The sequence below is a fragment of the Ovis aries genome, chromosome 1 (genome assembly GCF_016772045.2).
Source record: "Ovis aries strain OAR_USU_Benz2616 breed Rambouillet chromosome 1, ARS-UI_Ramb_v3.0, whole genome shotgun sequence".
Classification (NCBI taxonomy): Eukaryota; Metazoa; Chordata; class Mammalia; order Artiodactyla; family Bovidae; genus Ovis; species Ovis aries.
Window position 1 is genome coordinate 192,967,505 of NC_056054.1, and position 22,379 is coordinate 192,989,883.

The window sequence follows — 22,379 nt, forward strand, 5'->3', positions numbered from 1 at the left end:
CTTTGTTTTTGCCTTACTCAAATAGTTTCTCCTACAAGAAAACTGATCTTTTTGGATGCAGAGGATATATGCTTCTATTTCTTTCTCTTTTCTTCAAAGAGAAAAGAAAGGTCAGTGGAGAGAAAGGGTGAGGATACAGAGAAAGCTTTCTCAGAGGAGACTGGGAAGGGTGAGGAGGTTCAGAGCACAAAGAAGAGATACACTTTCCTCTGAGACAGGTGGGGGTAAGAAGTAAGCAAGATGGGAATGCAGATGAGTATGTGGGGCAGTGCTGGAAAGGGTAATCCTACATAATGATTCCTGTTTAACTTGAAGGCAAAATTATCTACAGATCATGGAGGGGTGGGCCACAGCTTGAGTGGCAAAGTTTGGGAAGAGTCATTGCATCAGTGTGCCAGAGATATGGCAGCAGATAAATGGTACAAAGACAGATGGAACTCTTTAGAACGTAGTTTTCAAGTCTTGAACTACTGAATACAGTGATACAATCTCAGACCTACCGATAAGGTATGAGAAACCTTATTTTCTTCCCCAGGAGAAATGACCATCAGAGTTGAGTAACCCCTTGTGCATGCTCCTGGCCTACAACTTATCACATGTTCCCCACTCTGGTCTGACAGCTCTAGACAGGAGACACTTGTTTATTTCACCTGTAAACCTCAGTGCCTACCACAGGGTTTGGCCAGAGTACACTCAATGGATATTATCGAATGAAGAAGGAATGAGCGAATGTTGAAATCACCTTAGCTGAGGGCAGGAGGTGGGGTGGAAGACTGTGAGTCAGAGGCCAAAGTCGTAGATGAGAGTTTATTAGCTGTATTTTATGACACCCAGCCATCGACACATTCTTTTAGGGAAACTGCCTTGTCTAGTAGTCAGCTCTACCACATCCCCCATCCTGACCCCATTCCTGTACAAGTGATTAAGTTGAGTTATCCTGCCTTTCTATCAGCTTGCTAGGGACCTGTGTGACCTGTCATGAAAAGATGAACTGGGTTAATCGGATTTTCTCCTGGGATCTGGGAATTGGAAAACAGATTAAAATGATAAGCTCCAGGAGCATAGGTTGAAAGGATACATCAAGAATTGTCAAGAAATATTTAGCAGATGTTGTACAGTGATCCTGAAACATTTTTAGGACTTGTGAAATGTTTTCTAATATTTTGAACGTGTTGCCTGTGTTTGAGGATTGGAATGTTTTACATTGAAATCTGACTCTTTGGTTTCTCTCGTAAAATGTAAAAATCTGAAAATGGCAAAAACTGACTGAAGCTACATAGAACACAGGGCACATGCTTTCCCCTTCACCGTGGCCTCCCCCACTCCATATGCTTACACCTGGTCAGCTTCATTCATTTACATTATCCGTTGGCCCCTATAGACATCTGACAGCCAACCTGTTGAAGGAACAAGTAGCAATAAGGGCTTATATGCAAGCCAGGTTCACAGGCGAACAGAATCTCTAAGAGAACAAAGAGGAAACTGGTGGGCGTTGGGGAGTAGGCGAGAAAGAGAGAGGATACAGCTGCTAAGGAGAGGGGAACCAGCGCTCAGAGATGCCTGGGTTTCTGGGCTTCCCAGTTTCAATAGCTGCTCATGGTTATCTTCATCATAACTCTGGTTTCTTGAAATAATTTGCAATGCAATTAGCCAGGCTAATGGAGGGAGTTACTAGGAAATTGGTGGGCAACAGCAATGAAGAAAGTAAGAGTGGTTTAGTTAGATGATATTAGCCTCAAAGGAGAAGAAATTCGTACATGAAGGTGGAATATAAATTATTATAAGTTCCTGTCAAGAGTTAGACTCTTGGTGATTATGTATTCTGGTCCAGAAGGATCAGAGAAGGAGGACTGAACAATCTCTGCTTGAGTCAAAAGTATTCTCAGACGAAATCAGAAGCATTCTGGGAAGGGCTACGGGTATTCAGGATTCCAGGGGGTTTGGAAGAGGGAACTGGGAAGGCCACGGAAAAGAAAATTGAAAGAAATTTAAGTTTTGATCATTTATATCTTCTAACTGGGCCTGGAAACTGACTTTCACTGTGTGTTAAAAAGAGTGGTCTGTATTTTGGCAAACAGAGAAGGCTTCCTGAAAGAGGTGCCATATGAGCTGCACTTTAAAGAGGAGATGAAAAGGAAGGGCTTCACAGGCAGACAGAGCCACAGCTGCAAAGGCTGGGTTCTAAAGGGAGAGTGGGCAGTTTGCAGTTGCTGGGCATCATGGGGCCTGAGTCAACTGGCAAGTTATTTTTATATCTTGGGGCCTTGGTTTCCATTATAAGAGAAATAATTCTGTATTTCTTCTGTTCTAGGATTCAGTGTTTATACCCTATCTCACTTTTAATATTTCTTGATTTAAGACATATCTTACAATTGACACCCCAAAATGCTTGCTTTATAGGGCAAAGAAGAATTGTGACAGTGTTATCACTAACTCAGTTCAGTTCAGTCACTCGGTCATGTCTGACTCTTTGTGACCCCATGGACTGTAGCACACCAGGCTTCCCTGTCCATCACCAACTCCTGGAGCTTCCTCAAACTCATGTCCATTGAGTCAGTGATGCCATCTAACCTCTGTTGTCCCCTTCTCCTCCTGCCTTCAATCTTTCCCAGCATCAGTGTCTTTTCCAGTGAGTCAATTCTTCACATCAGGTGCCAAAGTATTGGAGTTTCAGCTTCAGCATCAGTCCTTCCAATGAATATTCAGGACTGATTTCCATTAGAATAGACTGGTTTGATCTCCTTGCAGTCCAAGGGACTCTCAAGAGTCTTCTCCAACACCACAGTTCAAAAGCCTCAATTCTTTGGCACTCAGCCTTCTTTATAGTCCAACTCTCACATCCCTACATGACTACTGGAAAAACCATAACTTTGACTAGATGGACTTTTGTTGGCAAAGAACTGTCTTTGCTTTTTAATATGCTGTCTAGGTTGGTCATAACTTTTCTTCCAAGGAGCAAGCATCTTTTAGTTTCATGGCTGCAGTCACCATCTGCAGTGATTTTGGAGCCAAAAAAAAAAAAGTCTCTCACTGTTTCCATTGTTTTCCCATCTATTTGCCACGAAGTTATGGGACTGGACCAGATGCCATAATCTCAGTTTTCTGAATGTTGAGTTTTAAGCCAGCTTTTTCACTCTCCTCTTTCATTTTCATCAAGAGGCTCTTTAGTTCTTCTTTGCTTTTGGCCATAAGGGTGGTGTCAGTTGCATATTGGAGGTTATTGATATTTCTCCCAGTGATCTTGATTCCAGCTTGTACATTTCGCATGATGTACTCTGCGTCTAAGTTAAATAAGCAGGGTGACAATATGCAGCCTTGATGTACTCCTTTCCCAATTTGGAACCATCACTAACTGGGTATATGCAAATTTAGCTATCCACAGAAAGATGTTCATTTAATAAAAAGCTTAGTTGAGTTATTTGCATTGATTGTGCCATGCAGTTTAATTCGAATCTCAAAGTGTCACGTTAGGTGTCTTCCAAAAGGTTACATTGGTGCTGAAGCATTGACATTATACATACAGATGAGTTGTCATGCATCACGAATACAATTGTAGAAATGGCCAACTCTCTAAATTTGACATAATGGTTACAAATCTAGAAGAGATTGTCTTGACTAACTGAAGTGCCTGAGGACACCAAACATTTAACTGTCAATAGTTTCTAGTTATTAGGAGAAGCTGTGTAGATTCTAGGTATGTGCAATGTAATTAAAAAAAGAAACCAAGCTTATAAACAAATAAACATATATAACACTGATATATTCTTTGAAACATCTCAAAAGTATGCTGTTAATTTTAAAAAGTGATAAAGAGATCAAGATATAACTAAGTTATGAAAACCAGAATGCCATCATGCTATACTTAAACACATGGTCAAAGGGTTATATAAGACTTTAGGCAGTGGAAGTGAGAAGTAAACAACCTCTGATTATGGTACTGAAGATGAAAGTGGTACAATTATGATAATAGCCAACATTTACTGAATGATTACAATGTGGCACTGTGTTAAATGCCTTTGGACAGCCTCAAGACACCTCTATCAGATCAGTGGTGTTATCTTCATTTTGCAGTGAGAAAGGTGTCTTCCAAAAGGTTACACTGGTGTTGAAGTATTGACATGTTGTACAAACAGATGAGTTGCCATGCATCGGGAATACAATTGTTATAGAAATGGCCAACTCTCTAAATTTGACATAATGGTTACAAATCTAGAAGAGACTGTCTTGACTAACTGAAGTGCCTGAGGACACGAAACATTTATCGAGGCAAATCCAGCTTGCCTCCAGAACCACCATGCTGTTCTAAACACCTTCCCTGTGCATTTTCACAGATAGGATTTTTAGGTTGGGTTTAAAAGTATATACTTAAATACAGTGTAGCCATGGTACTTTTTACTTACATGCCATGAATCCATGGCACATTACTTTGCTGCCAAAGTTCCGTCTAGTCAAAGCTATGGTTTTTTCCAGTAGTCATGTATGGATGTGAGAGTTGGACCACAAAGAAAGCTGAACGCGGAAGAACTGATGCTTTTGGACTGTGGTGTTGGAGAAGACACTTGAGAGTCCCTTGGACTGCAAGGACATCAAACTAGTCAATCCTAAAGGAAATCAGTCCTGAATATTCTTTGGAAGGACAGAAGCTGAAGTTTCAATATTTTGGCCACCTGATGCAAAGAACTGACTCATTGGAAAAGACCCTGATACTGAGCAAGATTGAAGGCAGGAGGAGAAGGGGACGACGGAGGATGAGATGGTTGGATAGCATCACTGAGTGGATGGACATGAGTTTGAACAAGCTTCCAGAGTTCGTGATGGGCAGGAAGGCCTGGCGTGCTACGGTCCATGGTGTGGCAAAGAGTTGAAGACAACTGAGCGACTGAACTGAACTGATGAATCCATGGAATCTAAGAATCAGAAGTATGGGACTGGGGGTTATTTTAAGGATCAGATGATGAATATCTTACAGCGGCTCCTAGAAAAGTCGTGTATCAGGGGGTAGGTGTTGCAAGTTGGAGTAAATGAGCCTGTATTCTCAGAACTCTCTCATCTTAAAACTGGCAAAGGCTACTGAGAGAAAGGCGTCAGTAAGGAGGAATGTGTTCTGTGGTTTTCAAATCGGTTCCTCTACACAGAAAGCCCTGCCTTACATACCTGTCTAAATCCTTCTGATCTTTCCATGCCCACCCCGAATGCCAGCTCCTTCAGAAAGCAGTCTCTGGTTATATGAAAATATAAACATGGCAGATACTTTCAAATCGTTAAGTGATGAAGCCAGTAAGTGAAAGATGGACTTTATCATTAAAGTTATCCGCGCTCCTTTCCTGGCCTCAGTTTCTGTAAACTGAAAGGAAGAGGTGGCTAAGCCTATCTCTTCCTTTTATAATCTCGACTCTTAACCTTTTCAGATTTCTGCCAGAACTGCCGTGAAAAGCAACTCTTCTTCCTTAGACCTGCAGGCGGCGGCTCCTCCGCGTTGGCAGCTCAACAGGGCGGGGCTGGAGAAGCAGGAGAGGAGGAGGAGGGGCTCTAGGGGAAGCGCGGCGCGCAGCCACGTGACTTCCTTCCCAAGGAGCCTCAGCTGCAGGCCTCCCAGCAACCAATGCGTCCCGCCTAACGACGCTCGTGCATCCTGGTTGGCCTTCGGGAATGCTTGTGGCAAGGCGGCTCCCACGGTCGCGCTGCTTATTGGCTCGCTCTGCCGTCGCTCAAGCGCGTTGCCCGAGCGCCCGCAGGCGGTGCGGTCGAAAGCCCCTCCCATTGGCCGCTGGGTTTGTGGCTGGCTGGCTGAGGCTGTCAGTCCTGGGCCGTTTCCCCGAGGCAGGCGATCTGCTGGGGGCGGGAGGAAGAGGGGCCGGACTGGGGCCTGACTAGCAGTCGCTGCCGCCACGGTCTTCGGGGCTGCTATGACCAGTGGACGACGCGCCCTCCGCAGCTCCGCGCAGCGCTAGTCGCGGCCGTGCGCCCGCCGTAGCCGTCTGCGTCCCCAGCTCAGCCGCTCCCGCGGCTCCCTCGACTCTTCCAGTGCCCCCTGCGAGGCGAGGCAGAGGCAGGATGAAGATGACGGTGGATTTCGAGGAGTGTCTGAAAGACTCGCCCCGTTTCAGGTAACTGGCGCAGCCGCCCGGCTCTGGGCCGGCGTCACCCGGAGCTAGCTCCTCCGGCGGTGGGGGCGTGAAAGCCGGCGGTAGAACGCGCGGGGGGCCCCCGCAGTCCGCGCCCTCCGACGGGGCGTGCGGCCGTTGCTGTGGCTCCCGACCCGGAGAGGGTTCGACAGCCCCGACTAGCCCTTCGTGAGGGGCGAGGCTGGGCCAGGAGGGGGACGTCGCCTCCTTTTGCCCCTTCCTTGGCCTCTGCCCAGGGCGGAGCGCCCAAGAGGCTGGGCGCACCCGTTTCGAGGAACTGGGGTGCAGCCGCGTCCCCGAAGACTCGTGCCCTTTGCGGGCGCGCGCTCTCCCCTTCCTCTGGCCGCTCGTCCTTTCCCCTCCCTTCCGCTCCTTCTTCGTTTCCACCCCCACACCAGCCCCTCTTGGAGGGCGCTTGCAGGGCACCCTCCTGCAGTTCACTTAGTTCCTCTTCGCGCTTTTCCGCTCCCCCTACCCCTAGGAAGAAGGACTGGGGGACGAACTGGGACATCGATTTCTGATGCTGGCTTGTTCCCGGCCAGGGGTGCTTCTAGCGCTGGCGGTTGATTTGTACGGGAGTCGGGGGTGGGAGTGTTTGACCAGCCTTATTCTATCCACTGTGGTCCTAGACTCTTAGGCTTTTCTTTCCACTTAAGCTCTTTGAAGGGGGCACCGCTGTCGAGAGTACAGGGCTGAGGGGTGAGGAGTAGGAGAAACAGTGCATTTCTGTTTTGAGAACGGAAGTAGGAGGGCCCTGAAGATTGCATTTCTGTTCCTCTTCCAGCAGCGTTGGCCCGGGAGGGCCCCGTTCACCGTCGGATGCTCCCAGTGGATCTGTCACATAAACTGACTTGGTGGCACTCCGATGCACATGGGCTGGCCTTCCTCCCTGGAGAGCCGGCAACCCTGAGGGTGTCCAGAGCCCGGGCTCCTTCGGTTAGGAGCATCTTAGAAAACTCTTGAATTGTTTTGAAGAGTGAGGTTTTGCTAGGTTGTGTTTTACACTGCATTTATAAGGCTGTCCTTAGGCCTTAAAAATAAGGCCTTCAAAACTTCCGTTAGAACAGTGACATGTCTTGAAAGCGTCTCCTGAGCATTGATGCCCGCTGATCTTTAGGGCAAGCCTGGGTTGTAAATTCCTGCATCCTCTCCCTTGGAACGAACTGTTCTCATCTTTATCACTGTTAATTTGATTTGCCTCCGCCCCCCCACACTTTTTTTTTTTTTTTTTACCCCAGTGAAAAGCAAAGTATTGTAAAACTTAATGAACTCCTACTTCTAAGACAATGTCCTTTGGTTTTTGTTTATTTTTTGGTGTTAATTTTATTTGGATCTTAGGGCTATTGCTTGTAAAAAGGTACACATGGTGGGGTTGAGAGAAGGATGTTGTTGGTATTAGTTTTTAAAACTTTTATGTTTTGCATGATTTGACAGACTCAAGAGGTACAAATAGATAGTTTACAACAGCTTTGCAAGTTAGATTTCAGGACTGTGTGGCAGAGGAAGTAATTTTTAAAGTGTACCTTAAAAAGTTCTATTTTTTGGTGAAATTTTTAATAATGTAACCCAGCTATTACTGAGTAATGATGTAGTCACAGCATTTTTTTTTTTTTTGTCTAGGGAATGTGACTTTGTGCTCAGTTTGTTTTGCATTTTAAGTTTCATTAAAAAAAAAGTTGGGAAAAGTTATTTGGGAATGCTTCTAGGTACTGCTTTTGGTCGTAAACCATGCTCTGTCTTTGTTTTTGAAATGAAAGTAATTGAATGTAAAGTAAGAGGAAAAGGTACTGATTAAGTTGTATGGAATATTGTAGTAAGCGTTTGTTAACCTTTAGTATAATATCTATTCTATATTAAGACATTAGGGGTTTTCAGGAGTTGTTTCCAATATTCCATTTACTCTTGGCTGCAAATTGGGAAGAGAAACCAAGATTCACAGAAATCTAATATATTGTATACGTTTGTGAGACTAGATCAGATTTGCCAGGAAATAAAATCTCATCATATATATTCCTAATTATAACTCCATTACTGTGTAGGTTTCTATAGCATTTGAAAATAATGTTTCAGAGGTCTTCATTCACATGCTTATGTATAAGAGAAACTTTCAAGAGCTTTGCGTACTGAGTGATATTTTGAAGTATTTGTATCAGAAAATTTGTGATGGCTGGGCTTTTTTTGACAGCAAGGCAGCTGTACTATTTATTCCTCATAGTGTCCTGATCTGTTATGCTGTTTTAAAACTAATTCCTATTTTTATTATCCTTCACAAATGAATTTGTGGCATTTAAGCCTGGCATGTGGACATAACTGTCTTGAATGTTGTAGAATCAATGTAAATGGCAGCTCATGCTGAAGAAAATTTTCACCAGTGGTCAAGCTTTAAACATTAATTTTCCTGTTAAATTGATAAGGAAAACAGGAGGAAAGCTGGTTGAAATAGGGAGAGAAGGATATTGCAGTTGCAACATTGTTTTTAGTAATTTGAATAAAGTCTGTGGTTACATTTTACATTCCTGTGAACATTTTGTTTTGTTTTAGATTGGAAGGCACATTTCTTTGCGTAATTTTGGGTTCTCTTAGTTTTTTAAAGCCACTCTAAAGGTCAGAATCTTGTTCATTTAAATTCTACAGGAAAGTGGATGCATCTAAGTATACTTTTTAAAAGTATGTCAAAAAAATAAAGTGGAAATTAACCATTTTGACTGTCGAAGAACTTTGAACTTGTTTGGGCCTGCCCTAAATTGTATGTGTAAGTGTGCTTTAAAATTTTATAAAAATTTTATAAGAATTGTGCTTTTTCTTTATATAAACATATGGTTCACTCAGGAAGTGAATATTTTGTTTGAAATAAAGAGTCAAATTAATTAGTGGTTTTTGAATTGTGGAAAGAAAAGAAAGAAAGATAGCACTAAGTCGTGTCTGACTCTTGCGATCCAGTGAGCTGTGGCCTGCCAGGTTCCTATGTCCATGGGATTCTCTGGGCAGTCCACTGGAGTGGATCACCGTTTCCTTCTCCAGGGGAACTTCCTGACCCAGGAATTGAACCCAGGTCTCCTGCATTGCAGGCAGTTGCTTTCCTGACTGAGCTACATGGGAAGCTTTGAACTGGGGAAGATTTGCTCTAATTTATTGCCCAAATATAAAAATATTGCATCTTTATATGGAACATTTATTGTTTATCCTTAACAGTGTTTATTTTGCACCATTCTGAGGATTTTTTGTTTGATTCTGTTTCAGATATATCCTTGTTCAGTAACTTAGGATAAAAATCTTAAAAAGATGTTTTAGGGTGAAAGACTTTAATGGCTGAAAGACATCACACATATATGTATGCATGTGCATATTCTATTTTGCTATTAAGCAAGTGCCAGTCTTGACTGATATGCTGCTTATCCTTCCATATTTAGAACAAATAGACTCCTAATAATTGGTAATTTACACATGGAAAATATAGTGGGCAAGAGATGAAGCAAAATGTGTTCTTATTTCAGAAATGGAAGAATGGCATTATAAAGTAGTTTTATTGTGAACCAAAATATAGGAATCCAGCTATCCTCATTGCAGCTTCTAATTCTTCATTTAATGTAGTATCAGCTTCAGTTGAAATAAGGGAGAACAAGCTCTTACAACATGGCCAGATCTCATACTTTAGTATGCTTATATAACTACCATCTCATTTAATGTTAAAATGTTAATATTATGGTGGGGAATTATAATTTTTGTTTTTAAAGTGTTTAAAAAGATGCCAAACTGGATATTTTGAGAAGTTAAATTGGCTTTCTTAATGGTGGACTTTCAAGTGGTGGACTTGGAAGTGAATTCACTCTTTTACTCTGTCTTTCAAGCTACAGGCTCTGTTACATTAATTAAATTTGTGTTAATTGTGTGTATGATGTCTTTTATTATACAGATATTTAAAAACTGGGTTTCATGTATTGCCTAGAAAAGTGTTCCCATTCCCATTATTATAGGATATGTTCCATTTACAGCAATTTTTAGTTTCATATAATGCAGCTAGATTTAGTTCTGAGTGTGAGGGATAATCCTGTTTTATTTTCATCCTAATGGAGGCCCTTGTCCAGCTACCTTTTACTGAATAATCCATCTTTAACCATTGCTTTAAAATTATACACATATGTGCATATACATACATGTATATGAACATGGGTCTTTTTCTGGATTCTGCTCTTTTCTACCAAAGTAATTGTCTGTTCTTCTGCAAATACTGTTAATATATTAGCTGTAACATTTTATAGTTTGTTATGATATCTGGTGGGTCAACTTTTCCTTTATTACTGTTTTTTCAAAAAATATAATGGCTATTCTTGAATATTTTGTCTTTATAATATTATAGCTGCCTTAATATCAGAATATGGTATGTCTTTCTATGTATTTTGGCCTTATATATTTAAAACTTTTTATTATGTAAAATTTCAATAATGATCCAGCTACATGCTGTTTATTAGAGAATTACCTTAGATTGAAGGATACAAGTATTAATAGGTTGAAGGTGAAAGGATAGAAAAAGATAAATGATGCAAGCAATACCTACAAGAGAGCCGGAGTGGCTATATATAAGTAGACTTTATGATAAAAATTACTAAAGATAAAGGATATTTTATAATGATAAAAGGGTCAATCCATCAGGAAGACATATACTTATAAACATATACACTTAGCAGAGCCTCAAAATACAGGACAGAGAAGGAAACGGCGACTCATGCCGGTACTCTTGCCTGGAAAATCCCGTGGATGGAGGAGCCTGGTGGGCTGCAGTCCGTGGGGTTCCTAAGGGTTGGACACAACTGAGCGACTTCACTTTCACTTTTCGCTTTCATGCATTGGAGAAGGAAATGGCAACACACTCCAGTGTTCTTGCCTGGAGAATCCCAGGGATGGGGGAGCCTGGTGGGCTGCTGTCTATGGGGTCACACAGAGTCGGACATGACTGAAGTGGCTTAAAGCAGCGGCAGCAGCAGCAAAATACAGGAAGCAAAAAATGATGGAAGTTAAGGGAGAAATAGAAAATCCAATGATAATAGGGACATAATACTTTCAATAATGGGTAGAACAGCTAGGCAAATGGTCAACAGGCAGATATGAGATGTGAACAATACTATATATCAAAAAAAGATTTAATAGATATCTATAGAATACTTCAGACTTCATATTCTTCTCCAGTACACATGAAAACATTTTGAAGCCACTAAACAGGCTTCAACAAATTTAAAAGGTTTGAAATCATGCAAAATAAATTCTTTGGCCACAATGGAATGAAATTAGAAGTAAGTAAAAGAAGGAAATCTGAAAAATGCAAAATTTGAAAAAACCGAGTAACACACTCTTAAATAACTGGTGGATCAAAGAAGAAATCACAAGGAAATAAAGTATTTTCAGACAAATGAAAACAGAAACACAACATACCAAACTCATGTGTGCAGCTAAAGCAGTCCTGACAAACACCTATATTAAAAAGAAGAAAGATCTCAAATCAGTGATCTAACCTTTCATCTTAAGAAACTAGAGCTAACTAATCTCAAAGCAGGGAAAGGGATGAAGTAAAGAAGACTAGAGCAGAAATAAATGAAAATTGAGACTAAAACAACCATAGAGGAAATCAATGAAACCAGAAGTTGGTTATTAGTAAGGATCAACAAAGCTGACAAGCCTGTAGCTAGACCAAGATACTGAGAGTGAAAGTCGTTCAGTTGTGTCCGACTCTTTGCGACCCCGTGGACAATACAGTCCATGGAATTCTCCAGGCCAGAATACTAGAGTGGGTAGCCTTTCCCTTCTCCAGGGCATTTTCCCAACTCAGGGATTGAACCCAGGTCTCTGGCATTGCAGGTGGATTCTTTACCAGCTGAGCCACAAAGGAAGTCTGTTATTCAGATAATAAATTACTTCAAGTAGATGAAGTGGGTGTATATATGTTCCTGAGTTTAGTCACTCAGTCGTGTCCGACTCTTTGTGACTCCATGGACTGCAGCACGCTAGGCCTCCCTGCCCATCATCAACTCCTGGAGTTTACTCAAACTCATGTCCATTGAGTTGGTGATGCCATCCAACTGTCTCATCCTCTGTCATCCCCTTCTCCTCCCTCCTTCAGTCTTGCCCCCAGCATCAGGGTCTTTTCCAGTGAGTCAGCTCTTTGCATCAGGGGGCCAAAGTATTGGCGTTTCAGCTTCAAGCATCAGTCCTTCCAAATCGTTCAGGACTGATTTCCTTCAAGATGAACTGGTTAGATCTCCTTACAGTCCAAGGGACTCTCTCAAGAGTCTTCTCTAACATCACAGTTCAAAAGCATCAATTTTTCAGTGCTCAGCTTTCTTTATAGTCCAACTCCCACATCCATACATGACTACTGGAAAAACCATAGCTTTGACTAGACGGACCTTTGTTGGCCAAGTAATGTCTCTGCTTTTTAATAAGCTGTATAGGTTGGTTATAACTCTTCTTCCAAGGAGCAAGTGTCTTTTAATTTCATGGCTACAATTACCGTCTGCAGTGATTTTGGAGCCCCCAAAAGTAAAGTCTGTCACTGTTTCCATTGTTTTCCCCATCTATTTGCCATGAAGTGATGGGACCAGATGCCATGATCTTAGTTTTCTGAATGTGGAGTTTTAAAGCCAACTTTTTCACTCTCCTCTTTCACTTTCATCAAGAGGCTCTTTACTTCTTCTTTGCTTTCTGCCATAAAGGTGGTGTCATCTGCAGTCTGAGGTTATTGATATTTCTCCCTGCAACCTTGCTTCCAGCTTGTGCCTCATCCAGCCCAGCGATTTTCATGATGTATTCTGCATATAAATTAAATAAGCAGGGTGACAATATACTGCCTTGATGTACTCCTCCTTCAATTTGGAAACAGTCTGTTGTTCCATGTCCAGTTCTAACTGACCTACATACAGATTTCTCAGGAGGTGGGTCAGGTGGTCTGGTATTCCCATCTCTTGAAGAATTTTCCACAGTTTGTGGTGATCCACATAGTCTAAAGCTTTGGCATAGTCAATAAAGCAGAAATAGATATTTTTGTGGAACTCTCTTGCTTTTTCGATGATCCGGTGGATGTTGGCAGCTTGACCTCTAGTTCCTCTACCTTTTCTAAAACTAGCTTGAACATCTGGAAGTTCACGGTTCACGTGTTGTTGAAGCCTGGCTTGGAAAATTTTGAGCATTACTTTGCTAGCATGTGAGATGAGTGCAATTGTGCGGTATTTTGAGCATTTTTTGGCATTGCTTTTCTTTGGGATTGGGATGAAAACTGAGCTTTTCCAGTCCTGTGGCTACTGCTGAGTTTTCCCATTTTGCTGGCAATTAAGTGCAGCACTTTCACAGCATCATCTTTTAGGATTTGAAATAGCTCGGTTGGTGTTCCATCACCTCCACTAGCTTTGTTCCTAGTGATGCTTCTTCCTAAGGCCCACTTGACTTCGTATTCCAGGATGTCTGGCTCTAGGTGAGTGATCACACCTTCGTGATTATCTGTGTTGTAGAACGACACAAACTACTGAAATGACTCAAGAAGAAATTGAAAATCTAAGTGGGCATAAGAGATTGAATTAGTAATTAAAAAACTTCCTCAAAAGGAAAACCCAGACCAAGATGGCTTCACTGATGAATTCTGTCAAATATTTAAAGATGAATTAACAACAGTCCTTCATAAACTCTTCCAAGAAGTAGAAGAGGAAGTGTTGCTTCCCAGCTGATTCTCTGAGTCCAGTATTACCCTGCTACCAGAGCTAAAGATATGTTACGAAAACAAAGATATAAGAAAACTACAGACCAATATCTGTTATTAATACAGGTACAAAAATCATCAGTAAAATATTAGCAAACCAAATATAACAATATATAGAAAGGATTTTACACTGTGACCAAGTGGGACTTATCGCAGGAGTGCAAAAATCAATGTAATAAACAATAGAACAAAGGATAAATACCATGTAATCATCTTAATAGATGCAGGGAAAGTATTTGACTAAATAAAACCCATTTTTATGGTGAAAATACTCAATAAATTAGGAATAGAAAGCTTCCTCAGCCAGGTAAAGGACAGCTCTAAAACACTGTGAGCTAACATCTTATTTAATGGTGAAAAAGTTTTTCTCTAAGGTCAAGAAAAAGGTTCTTCTTCATACTTCTATTCAGCAGTGTAGTGGAGCATGTAGCCAGAGCAACTAGGCGAGAAAGAAGAATACAGGAAAAAATATAAGGAAAAAAGAAGTAAATTCATCTCTACTGAAAAGGAGATTAGAGTATATACACTTGTGTCATGATATCCATGGGAATTGGTTCAGGACCCCTGCAGATACAAAAATCTGTAGATGTTTAAGATCCTTGCAAAAAATGGTGTAGTGTAGTCAGCCGTCTGTATCTGTGGGTTCTGCATCCAAGAATATGGAGGGCTAACTGTATCTTGTATGTAGAAAATCTTAAGGAATGCACACAAATCAAATAGAACTAGTAAGTTCGCAAGGCCACGGAATACTAGACCAGTGTCAGGATTATACCACAGCTTATGTATTCTCCTATCAGAGGACGTCTTGGTTGCTTTCATGTTTTGGCAGTTATGAATAAAGCTGGTATTATATTTATATAAAGGTTTTTGTGTGGACATAAATTTTCCTCTCATTTGGATAAGTACCGAGGAGACAATTACTGGACTGTATGAAAAGTGTTGTAAGAATATGTTTAGTATTTCAAGAAACTTCCAAACTGCCTTCCAGAGTGGCCGTGCCGGATACTTTATCAAGAACAGTGATTGAGAGTTCTTGTTTCTCTACCTTCTCACCAGCATTTGGTGATGTTGTATTCTGAAGTTTGGGCATTTTAATAGGTATATAGTAGTATCTCATTTTAATTTGCTTTTCTCAGATTGTGTATGATGTATAGCTTCTTTTCATATGCTTATTTGCCATCTGTGTTTCTTCTTTGTCAAGATGTCTTTTAAGTTCTTTGAACCATTTTTTAATTGAATTGTTTGTTTTCTTTTTTCTTCTTTCGGCTGCTTGTGGGATCTTAGTACCCAGTGAGGGAACTAACTCACATCCCCTGGACTGTCAGGAAAGTCCTGATGTGTTAGTTTTCTTACTGGGTTTTAAGAGTCCTTCACATGTTTTGAATAACAGTCCGTTATTAGATACATAGTTTGGAAATTTTTCCCCAGTCTGCAGCTTGTCTTCATTTCCTTGATCACCTTTATTTTTGATGTGGAAGTTCCCTCCATCATTCCTGTATTGGGTTTGCTTGCTTGATTTTCATGTTGTTGTCTTTCCTATTTGCTTATTTTGGCAGAGTGCCATTTCTACTACCCTCCCTCAGAAAGGTGCATTTTTGTTTGTTTGTTTTAGACTTTACCTGTCTGAAAATGTATGTAGGATTGTAGACTGAAACCATTTTCTCTCAGAATTTGAAGGCATTGCACCACTGTCTTCTGGTTTTCAGTGTTGCTCTGGACAAGTGGTACTGTTTTTATTTTCTGATTTTTTTGTTGTTGTTGTTTCTGAAGTTTTTTTAGATTTTTTTCTTTACTCCTGATATTCTGAAATTTCGTAATGATATGCCTTTAGGTGGGTATTTTTTATTTATTGTCTTGGATACTTCCTCTCAATCTGAAAACTCATGTGTTTTAGTTCTGAGGAATCATATTATTTCTTTGATAATTTCTTTTCCTCTTTTTTTATCTTTTATTCTTGTATTCATATTTTGAATGAATTCTTTTTCTCCCATTTCCTATTTATCTTTTTGTTCTGGATGATGTATCCAAAGTATTTCCTAATCTTAGTTTTCAAAAATTCTTTGTTGTTCTGAATATATTTATGTATATGTATGTATGTGTGTGTGTGTGTGTATATATGTATGTATGTGTGTGTATATATATATATATGAAAGTGAAAGTGAAGTTGCTCAGTTGTGTCTGACTCTTCACAACCCCATGGACTGTAGCCCACCAGGCTCCTCTAGCCATGGAATTTTCTAGGCAAGAGTACTCGAGTGGATTGCTCTTTCCTTCTCCAATATATATGTGTATATATATATATATATGTATGTATATGTTTTCACATCAACCTGTTCTTCAAGGGTCTTTCCAGGTGGCCCAGTGGTAAAGAATCCTGTTGCCAAATCAGGAGACGTGGGTTTGATCCCTGGGTCAGGAAGATCCCTGGAGAAGGAAATGGCCACCTACTCGAGCATTCTTGCCTAGGAAAGCCCATGGAGACAGGACCCTGGTGGGCTACAGTTCATGGGTCACAGAGAGTTGGACAAACTTAACTACTAAACAGCAACACATTTTTCAAGAGCTTTCCTTATACATGTGAATAAATTAGTCATAGTGAACAGATTTTTCTTTCTCTGAATTATCTTCCTCTAAAGTTTTGATTTGTTGTTGTTTGTTTGTTTTGGTCTTCTTTTAGAAACTTTCTGTTGATCTTTGGCTCTCTGTTCACATCAAAGAGACACTGAAACAGTTACTGGAAGAATGCTGTATTTTGTTATGGGTTGTCTAGTGAGTTTTACTACAGGGTAGTACTTTCATTGGGACCACTTCAGATGTCAGTATTTTTAGGACTTTTCTTATTTATCTTAAAGAGCCATCTTCTGCCTGGTAGATAGAATGTAAGAGCTGAATTTCAGGAAACTAGCTAGGAATATTCTTAATGGGATGGGAATACTAGACCACATTACCTGCCTCCTGAGAAACCTGTGTGAAGGTCAGGAGCAACAGTTAGAATTGAATATGGAACAACGGACTGGTTCAAAATTGGGAAAGGAGTACATCAAGGCTGTGTATTGTCACCCTGATTGTTTAACTTATATGCAGAATAGATAGTGATAGTGAAGTCGCTCAGTCGTGTCCGACTCTTTGCGACCCCATGGACTGTAGCCTACCAGACTCTTCCTTCCATGGAATTTTCCAGGCAAGAGTACTGGAGTGGGTTGCCATTTCCTTCTCCAGGAGATCTTCCCAACCCAGGGATTGAACCCAGGTCTCCCACATTGTAGGCAGACGCTTTACCATCTGAGCCACCAGGGAATATATCATGTGAAATGCTGGGCTGGATGAATCACAAGCTAGAATCAAGATTGCCTGGAGAAATATCAACAGCCTTAGATATGCAGATTATACCACTTTAGTGGCAGAAAGTGAAGAGGAACTAAAGAGTCTCTTGATGAAGCTGAAAGAGGAGAGTGAAAAAGGTGGCTTAAAACTCAGCATTCAAAAAATGAAGATTGTGGCATTTGGTCCTGTTGCTTTATGGCAAATAGATAGGGAAAATGTGGAAACAGTGTCAGATTTCATTTTATTGGCTTCTGAAATCAATGTGGATGGTGACTGCAGACATGAAATTAAGAGATTTGCTCCTTGGAAGAATAGCTATGACAAACTTAGCATATAAAAAGCAGAGACATCACTTTACTGACAAAGGTCCATATAGTCAAAGGTATGTTTTATCCAGTAGTCATGTATGGATTTGAGAGTTGGACCATAAAGAAAGCTGAATGTCGAAGAATTGATGCTTTTGAACGGTGGTGCTGGCGAAGACTCTTGAGAGTCCGTTGGATAGCAGAGAGGTCAAATCAGTCCGTCCTAAAGGAAAGCAACCCTGAATATTCATTTGATGGGCTGATGCTGAAGCTCCAATACTTGGGCCACCTGATGCAAGAGTTGGCTCACTGGAAAAGACCCTGATGCTGGAAAAGATTGAGGGCAAGAGGAGAAGGGGGTGACAGAGATGAGATAGTTGGATGGCATCACTGACTCAGTGGGCATGAGTTTAAGCATACTCTGGGAGATAGTAAAGGACAGGGAAACCTGGCATGCTGCAGTTCATGGGGTTGCAAAGCACTGGACTTGCCTTAGTGACTGAACAACAGTAACACCAAGCTACAGAAGGGGCAGGAGAAGGCTTGTGGGGTAGGGACTTCTCACTGGAGTTTCTCTCTCATAGGGAATTTTTAACTTAGTTTTAATTAGTACTTTAGATTTTAGTATATAAACCTTTACAGAAAACACAACTCCCATTTTTTGTCAGGATGGGAGAGAGGTAGTCATATCAAGTTGGAGGGGTGGAGTGGGGATCTGAAGAGTCTGGTTGCTCCTTATGAATATAAGATTTCAACTGATTCTGTTTTCACCCTCCCTCCTCCTCCCAACTCCATCCCTGTATTTTGAGACATATGACATTTTCATGCCTCTAACCATTTGGGGCTTCTGTGTGGTGAATCTTCTTTCTTGAAAATCGGCTTCACCAGTATACTTTGATGTCTTAGGGTTTGGCTTTTTCTGGTCTGAGTTACTGTTCTTTTATTTGCCTTTCAGTTTCTAGAATTGTGCTGCTAACCGTTACTGTTGCTGTTTTTTGTGCTGTGTATTAACTCCCCACCTACTGTCATTTTAATTAGATTTTTTTGAGAAGATGGAGATAAATGGGTGTATTTTATCTGTGATGTTTAACTGGAGGTTGACTCATTGGAAAAGACTCTGATGCTGGGAGGGATTGGGGGCAGGAGGAGAAGGGGACGGCAGAGGATGAGATGGCTGGATGGCATCACTGACTTCGATGGACGTGAGTCTGAGTGAACTCCGGGAGTTGGTGATGGACAGGGAGGCCTGGCGTGCTGCGATTCATGGGGTCGCAAAGAGTCAGACACAACTGAGCAACTGAACTGAACTGTGTGCTGTTGGTATGCAAAGCACAGCTTCTACTAGAGAATACTCTTTTATGGTAGTGAATGTGGACCCAAGTAGGTGGATTCTGGAGGCTGATTACCTGTTTCACTTCTTTTTCACTTCCTGATGTTGAGACCTTGGGTAGGTTTCTCACTTCTACCTAGGCTCAGTGAGAACAGCAGTGCATTACTGCAAATTCAAAATGCCTTTCACGGAAGTAGCTGAAGAGTACACAATTAATAATGCTAAGTCCCCTTCCTCTTTCTCTTGTTTTCTTGAAGAGAAGCTTGGATGGTTTACTTAAGGTTGCTGGCATGCTCATGTGGTAATAATAAATGGTTGGAAGAATCTAGTATGTATGAAGGATTAGGCATGTTACTTGGAAACATGAAAATCATCTGTGCTGTGGATGATGAAACAGTGAAAGTAGATGGATAAACTTCACTTTGCAGAAGGAGAGCAGTAAAGGTCCTTAAAAAGCACCAGAGGTAGATTTTATGTGTATTTAAGAAGGAAGGTTGGACAAAAGAATAATAGGAGGAGAAAAAAAACAACTGAGGACACAGTACCTTAAGGATTTAAATCCTGAATGATGAGCAGGCAAAGGAAAAGCAAAGTGATAGGTGGTAGAGGAAAACTGCTGTGAGGAAGCACATGTGTCCGCTTGGGAGTACATGACGCCTTCTCCATTGAATTATAGCTGGGGTTTGGAGGCTAGACAGGCGAGATGACGCAAGGTAAACATCTGTGAAGACTTGGGTAAGTGAATACATGAAGAAATTCTTATAGAAAGGATTGACTTGATTATACTTCTGTAGTAATTTGTACTTGAAATACAGCAGGATTCCTTGTTGAAATATAGTCAGTTTTTCTGTTTGAAGTTTTTATATTTTCTGTGATGCCACAGACATACTCAAATTTAAATATAAATTCTTTTCCCTTGCCTAAAAAGTTACTCTTCAATGTTGAAGTTCAAAAAAATGGTAAAATAGTTCAGCCAAAAGCGGGCAATGGCGAATGGGTGCCAGGACACTAAACTTCATGGGATTTAATTTGTACGTATTTTAGCATCACTTTTAGATGAGATGTGAGCAGGGTGTGCATACTTTTTAAGTTGACTCATGTAAAATTAAAGTTGCTGGAACTACTAATTTTGGTATTTTATTTCTAGTCAGAAATGCGTTCTGTTTTTGGCTGCACCTTGCTTCTTGTGGGCTTCTGTGGTGTCTCAGATGCTAAAGAATTGGCCTGCAGTACAGGAGACCTGGCTTCAGTCCCTGGGTTGGGAAGATCCCCTGGAGAAAGGAATGGCTCCCCACTGCAGTATTCTTGCCTGGCGAATCCTATGGGCCCAGGAGCCTATCAGGTTCTAGTTCATGAGGTTGCAAAGAGTCGGACACAACTGAGCCACTAATACTTACTTACTTGGGTCTTGTGAAATCTTAGTTCCTTGACCAGGGTTTGAACCTCTGCCCTTGGCAGTGAAATTGTGGACCATCGGGGAATTCCCTGGAGAAGACAATGGCACCCCACTCCAATACTCTTGCCTTGAAAATCCCATGAGTGGAGCAGCCTGGTGGGCTGCTGTCTGTGGGGTCACACAGAGTCGGACACGACTGAAGTGACTTAGCAGCAGCAGGGAATTCCCCATGTTCATTTTTAAATAAACAAAACTTTCCTTGTTTTTTTTTATTTTATTTTTTTTATAAAACTTTCCTTGTTTTAAAAAATAGTTTTTAACTTGGTGATATATTGTTTTACTCTGATTTTCAGTTTTATGTTCAAAGGGAAGCTTTATAGTAAGTTAAAAATCCATTTATATGAATTTTTGAATTAAAGTATTTAATTACACGGAGACTAGATGTTATTGGTTATGGTCAGATAATAGTTTTATATGAATGAAATGAGTTAAGATACTTCCTAGCACATTTATCATTTACTGTGAGAACCTCCTATGGCATTTATCTGCTGGGCTAAGAGCCACCTCTGTTTGTCTGAAAAAGCCTTTGTTTTTCTTTGATGTTTGAAGGCTATTTTTCCAAAGCATAGAATAATAGATTGGCTTTTTTTTTTAAAGCACAATGTCATTTCATTGTCTTTTGTTTACATTTTTATCATTTATGTTGCAAGTTTGTTTGTCTTATTATTGCTCTTTGGAGCATAATGTGTCTGATTTCCTCTGGCTGCTCTTAAGCCTTTTTTCTTTGACTGATTTTCAGTTTTAGCTTGATATATGTAGATGTGGTTTCTGTTGTCATCCTGCTTGGGGCTTGTAGGGTTTCTTCAATATATGGGGTTTGTTTCATCCATTTGTAAAATTCCTATTATCTCTCTAAATGTTGCCTTCTGCTACACTTCTCTTCTTCTGGGACTCAGCTCCACATATGTTAAATTTTTTTTTGCTGTGTCTTACATGTCTTTTGCTCTTTTTTGAAATATTACTCTTAATGGAGAAATAGGATATTTTAATTGACTTGTATTCCCTCATCTTCTGCTGTTTATAAACTGCTGTTAAACCTATCTGGAGTTTTTAATTCATCTTTTTACTTTTGGACATTTCATTTGATTTTCTTCTGTATAGAGTCTTGTTCTTTGGTGAAAATTGCTAGCTTTTCATGTATTTCTTGCTAGTTTTTCTCTCATTTCATGACTGTGTTAATTATTGCCACTTTTAAGTCCCTATCTAATAAAACCAGTATCTGGCTCATCAGTGACTCTGTTTCTGTTTGTTTTGTATTTTCTTCTGGTTGTTATTTAGTTCTTTCTTTTGGTGGGCTCAGTTTTTAATTTAATGCTGTATGCTGTGAAAAACTGTAGATGCTTCAGATGATATCTTTCTCCAGAGAGGGTTAATTCTTTCCTCTGTTAGGTAGACAGAGTGGTAGATGATCATCCCAGTCCAGTCACTAAGTAAACTTTGTTAGCTTCCTATTGCTGCTACAACAGATTATCCCAAATTCAGTGGCTTAGAACAACACAAATTTATCATCTTACAGATCTGGGGGTCAGAGTTTCAGTACAGGTCTTACTTAGTTAAAATCAAGGTGTTGGCAGGACTGCATTTGTTTCTAGAAGATACAGGGAAGATCATTGCTTTTACTTTTCTAGTCTCAAGAGTCTGCTCATATTATTTGACAGTTCATGGCCCTCTTCTGTCTTCAAAGCCAGCAATGACTCTGACAATCTGTCTTCCTCTTTCACTTATAAGGACTCTGGTAACATTGGACTTACCCAGATAATACCAGGATAATTTTCTCATCTCAAGGTCCCATGATTATTAATTAACCTTAATTCTGTTTGCTGCTTTAGTTCACCTATACAGCATAACCTTACATTTTCACGGGTTCTGGGGACTAGGATGTTGACCTGTTTGGGAGGCCATTATTCTGTCTACCACATTCTACCCTCTGGCTCCTAAAGTCTCACGTCTTGTCTCACATGGAAAATTTATTCACGTCATTGCAACTTCCCCCAAAGTCTCGTCTCAGTTGGGTTGCGATTTTGCCAAAAATCTCATCTGTGTTCATTAGTTTACTTATTACTGTTGTAAAATGCTAGTGCAAACTTTTGGTAGCTGT

The 22,379-nt window shown here is 40.6% G+C and overlaps 1 protein-coding gene across 8 annotated transcripts in view; it reads left to right on the forward strand.

Annotated features, from left to right (window-relative positions):
* Positions 1-5,798: 5,798 nt before the first annotated feature.
* Positions 5,799-22,379, forward strand: part of ACAP2 (ArfGAP with coiled-coil, ankyrin repeat and PH domains 2) — a 165,151-nt gene continuing 148,570 nt past the window's right edge. For all 8 annotated transcript variants that reach the window (XM_027957131.3, XM_042232913.2, XM_042232904.2 and 5 more), the window contains exon 1: positions 5,799-6,107. In XM_027957131.3, the coding sequence (XP_027812932.1) occupies positions 6,055-6,107 (53 nt within the window). In that variant the 5' untranslated portion in view covers positions 5,799-6,054. The remainder of the gene's footprint in view (positions 6,108-22,379) is intronic.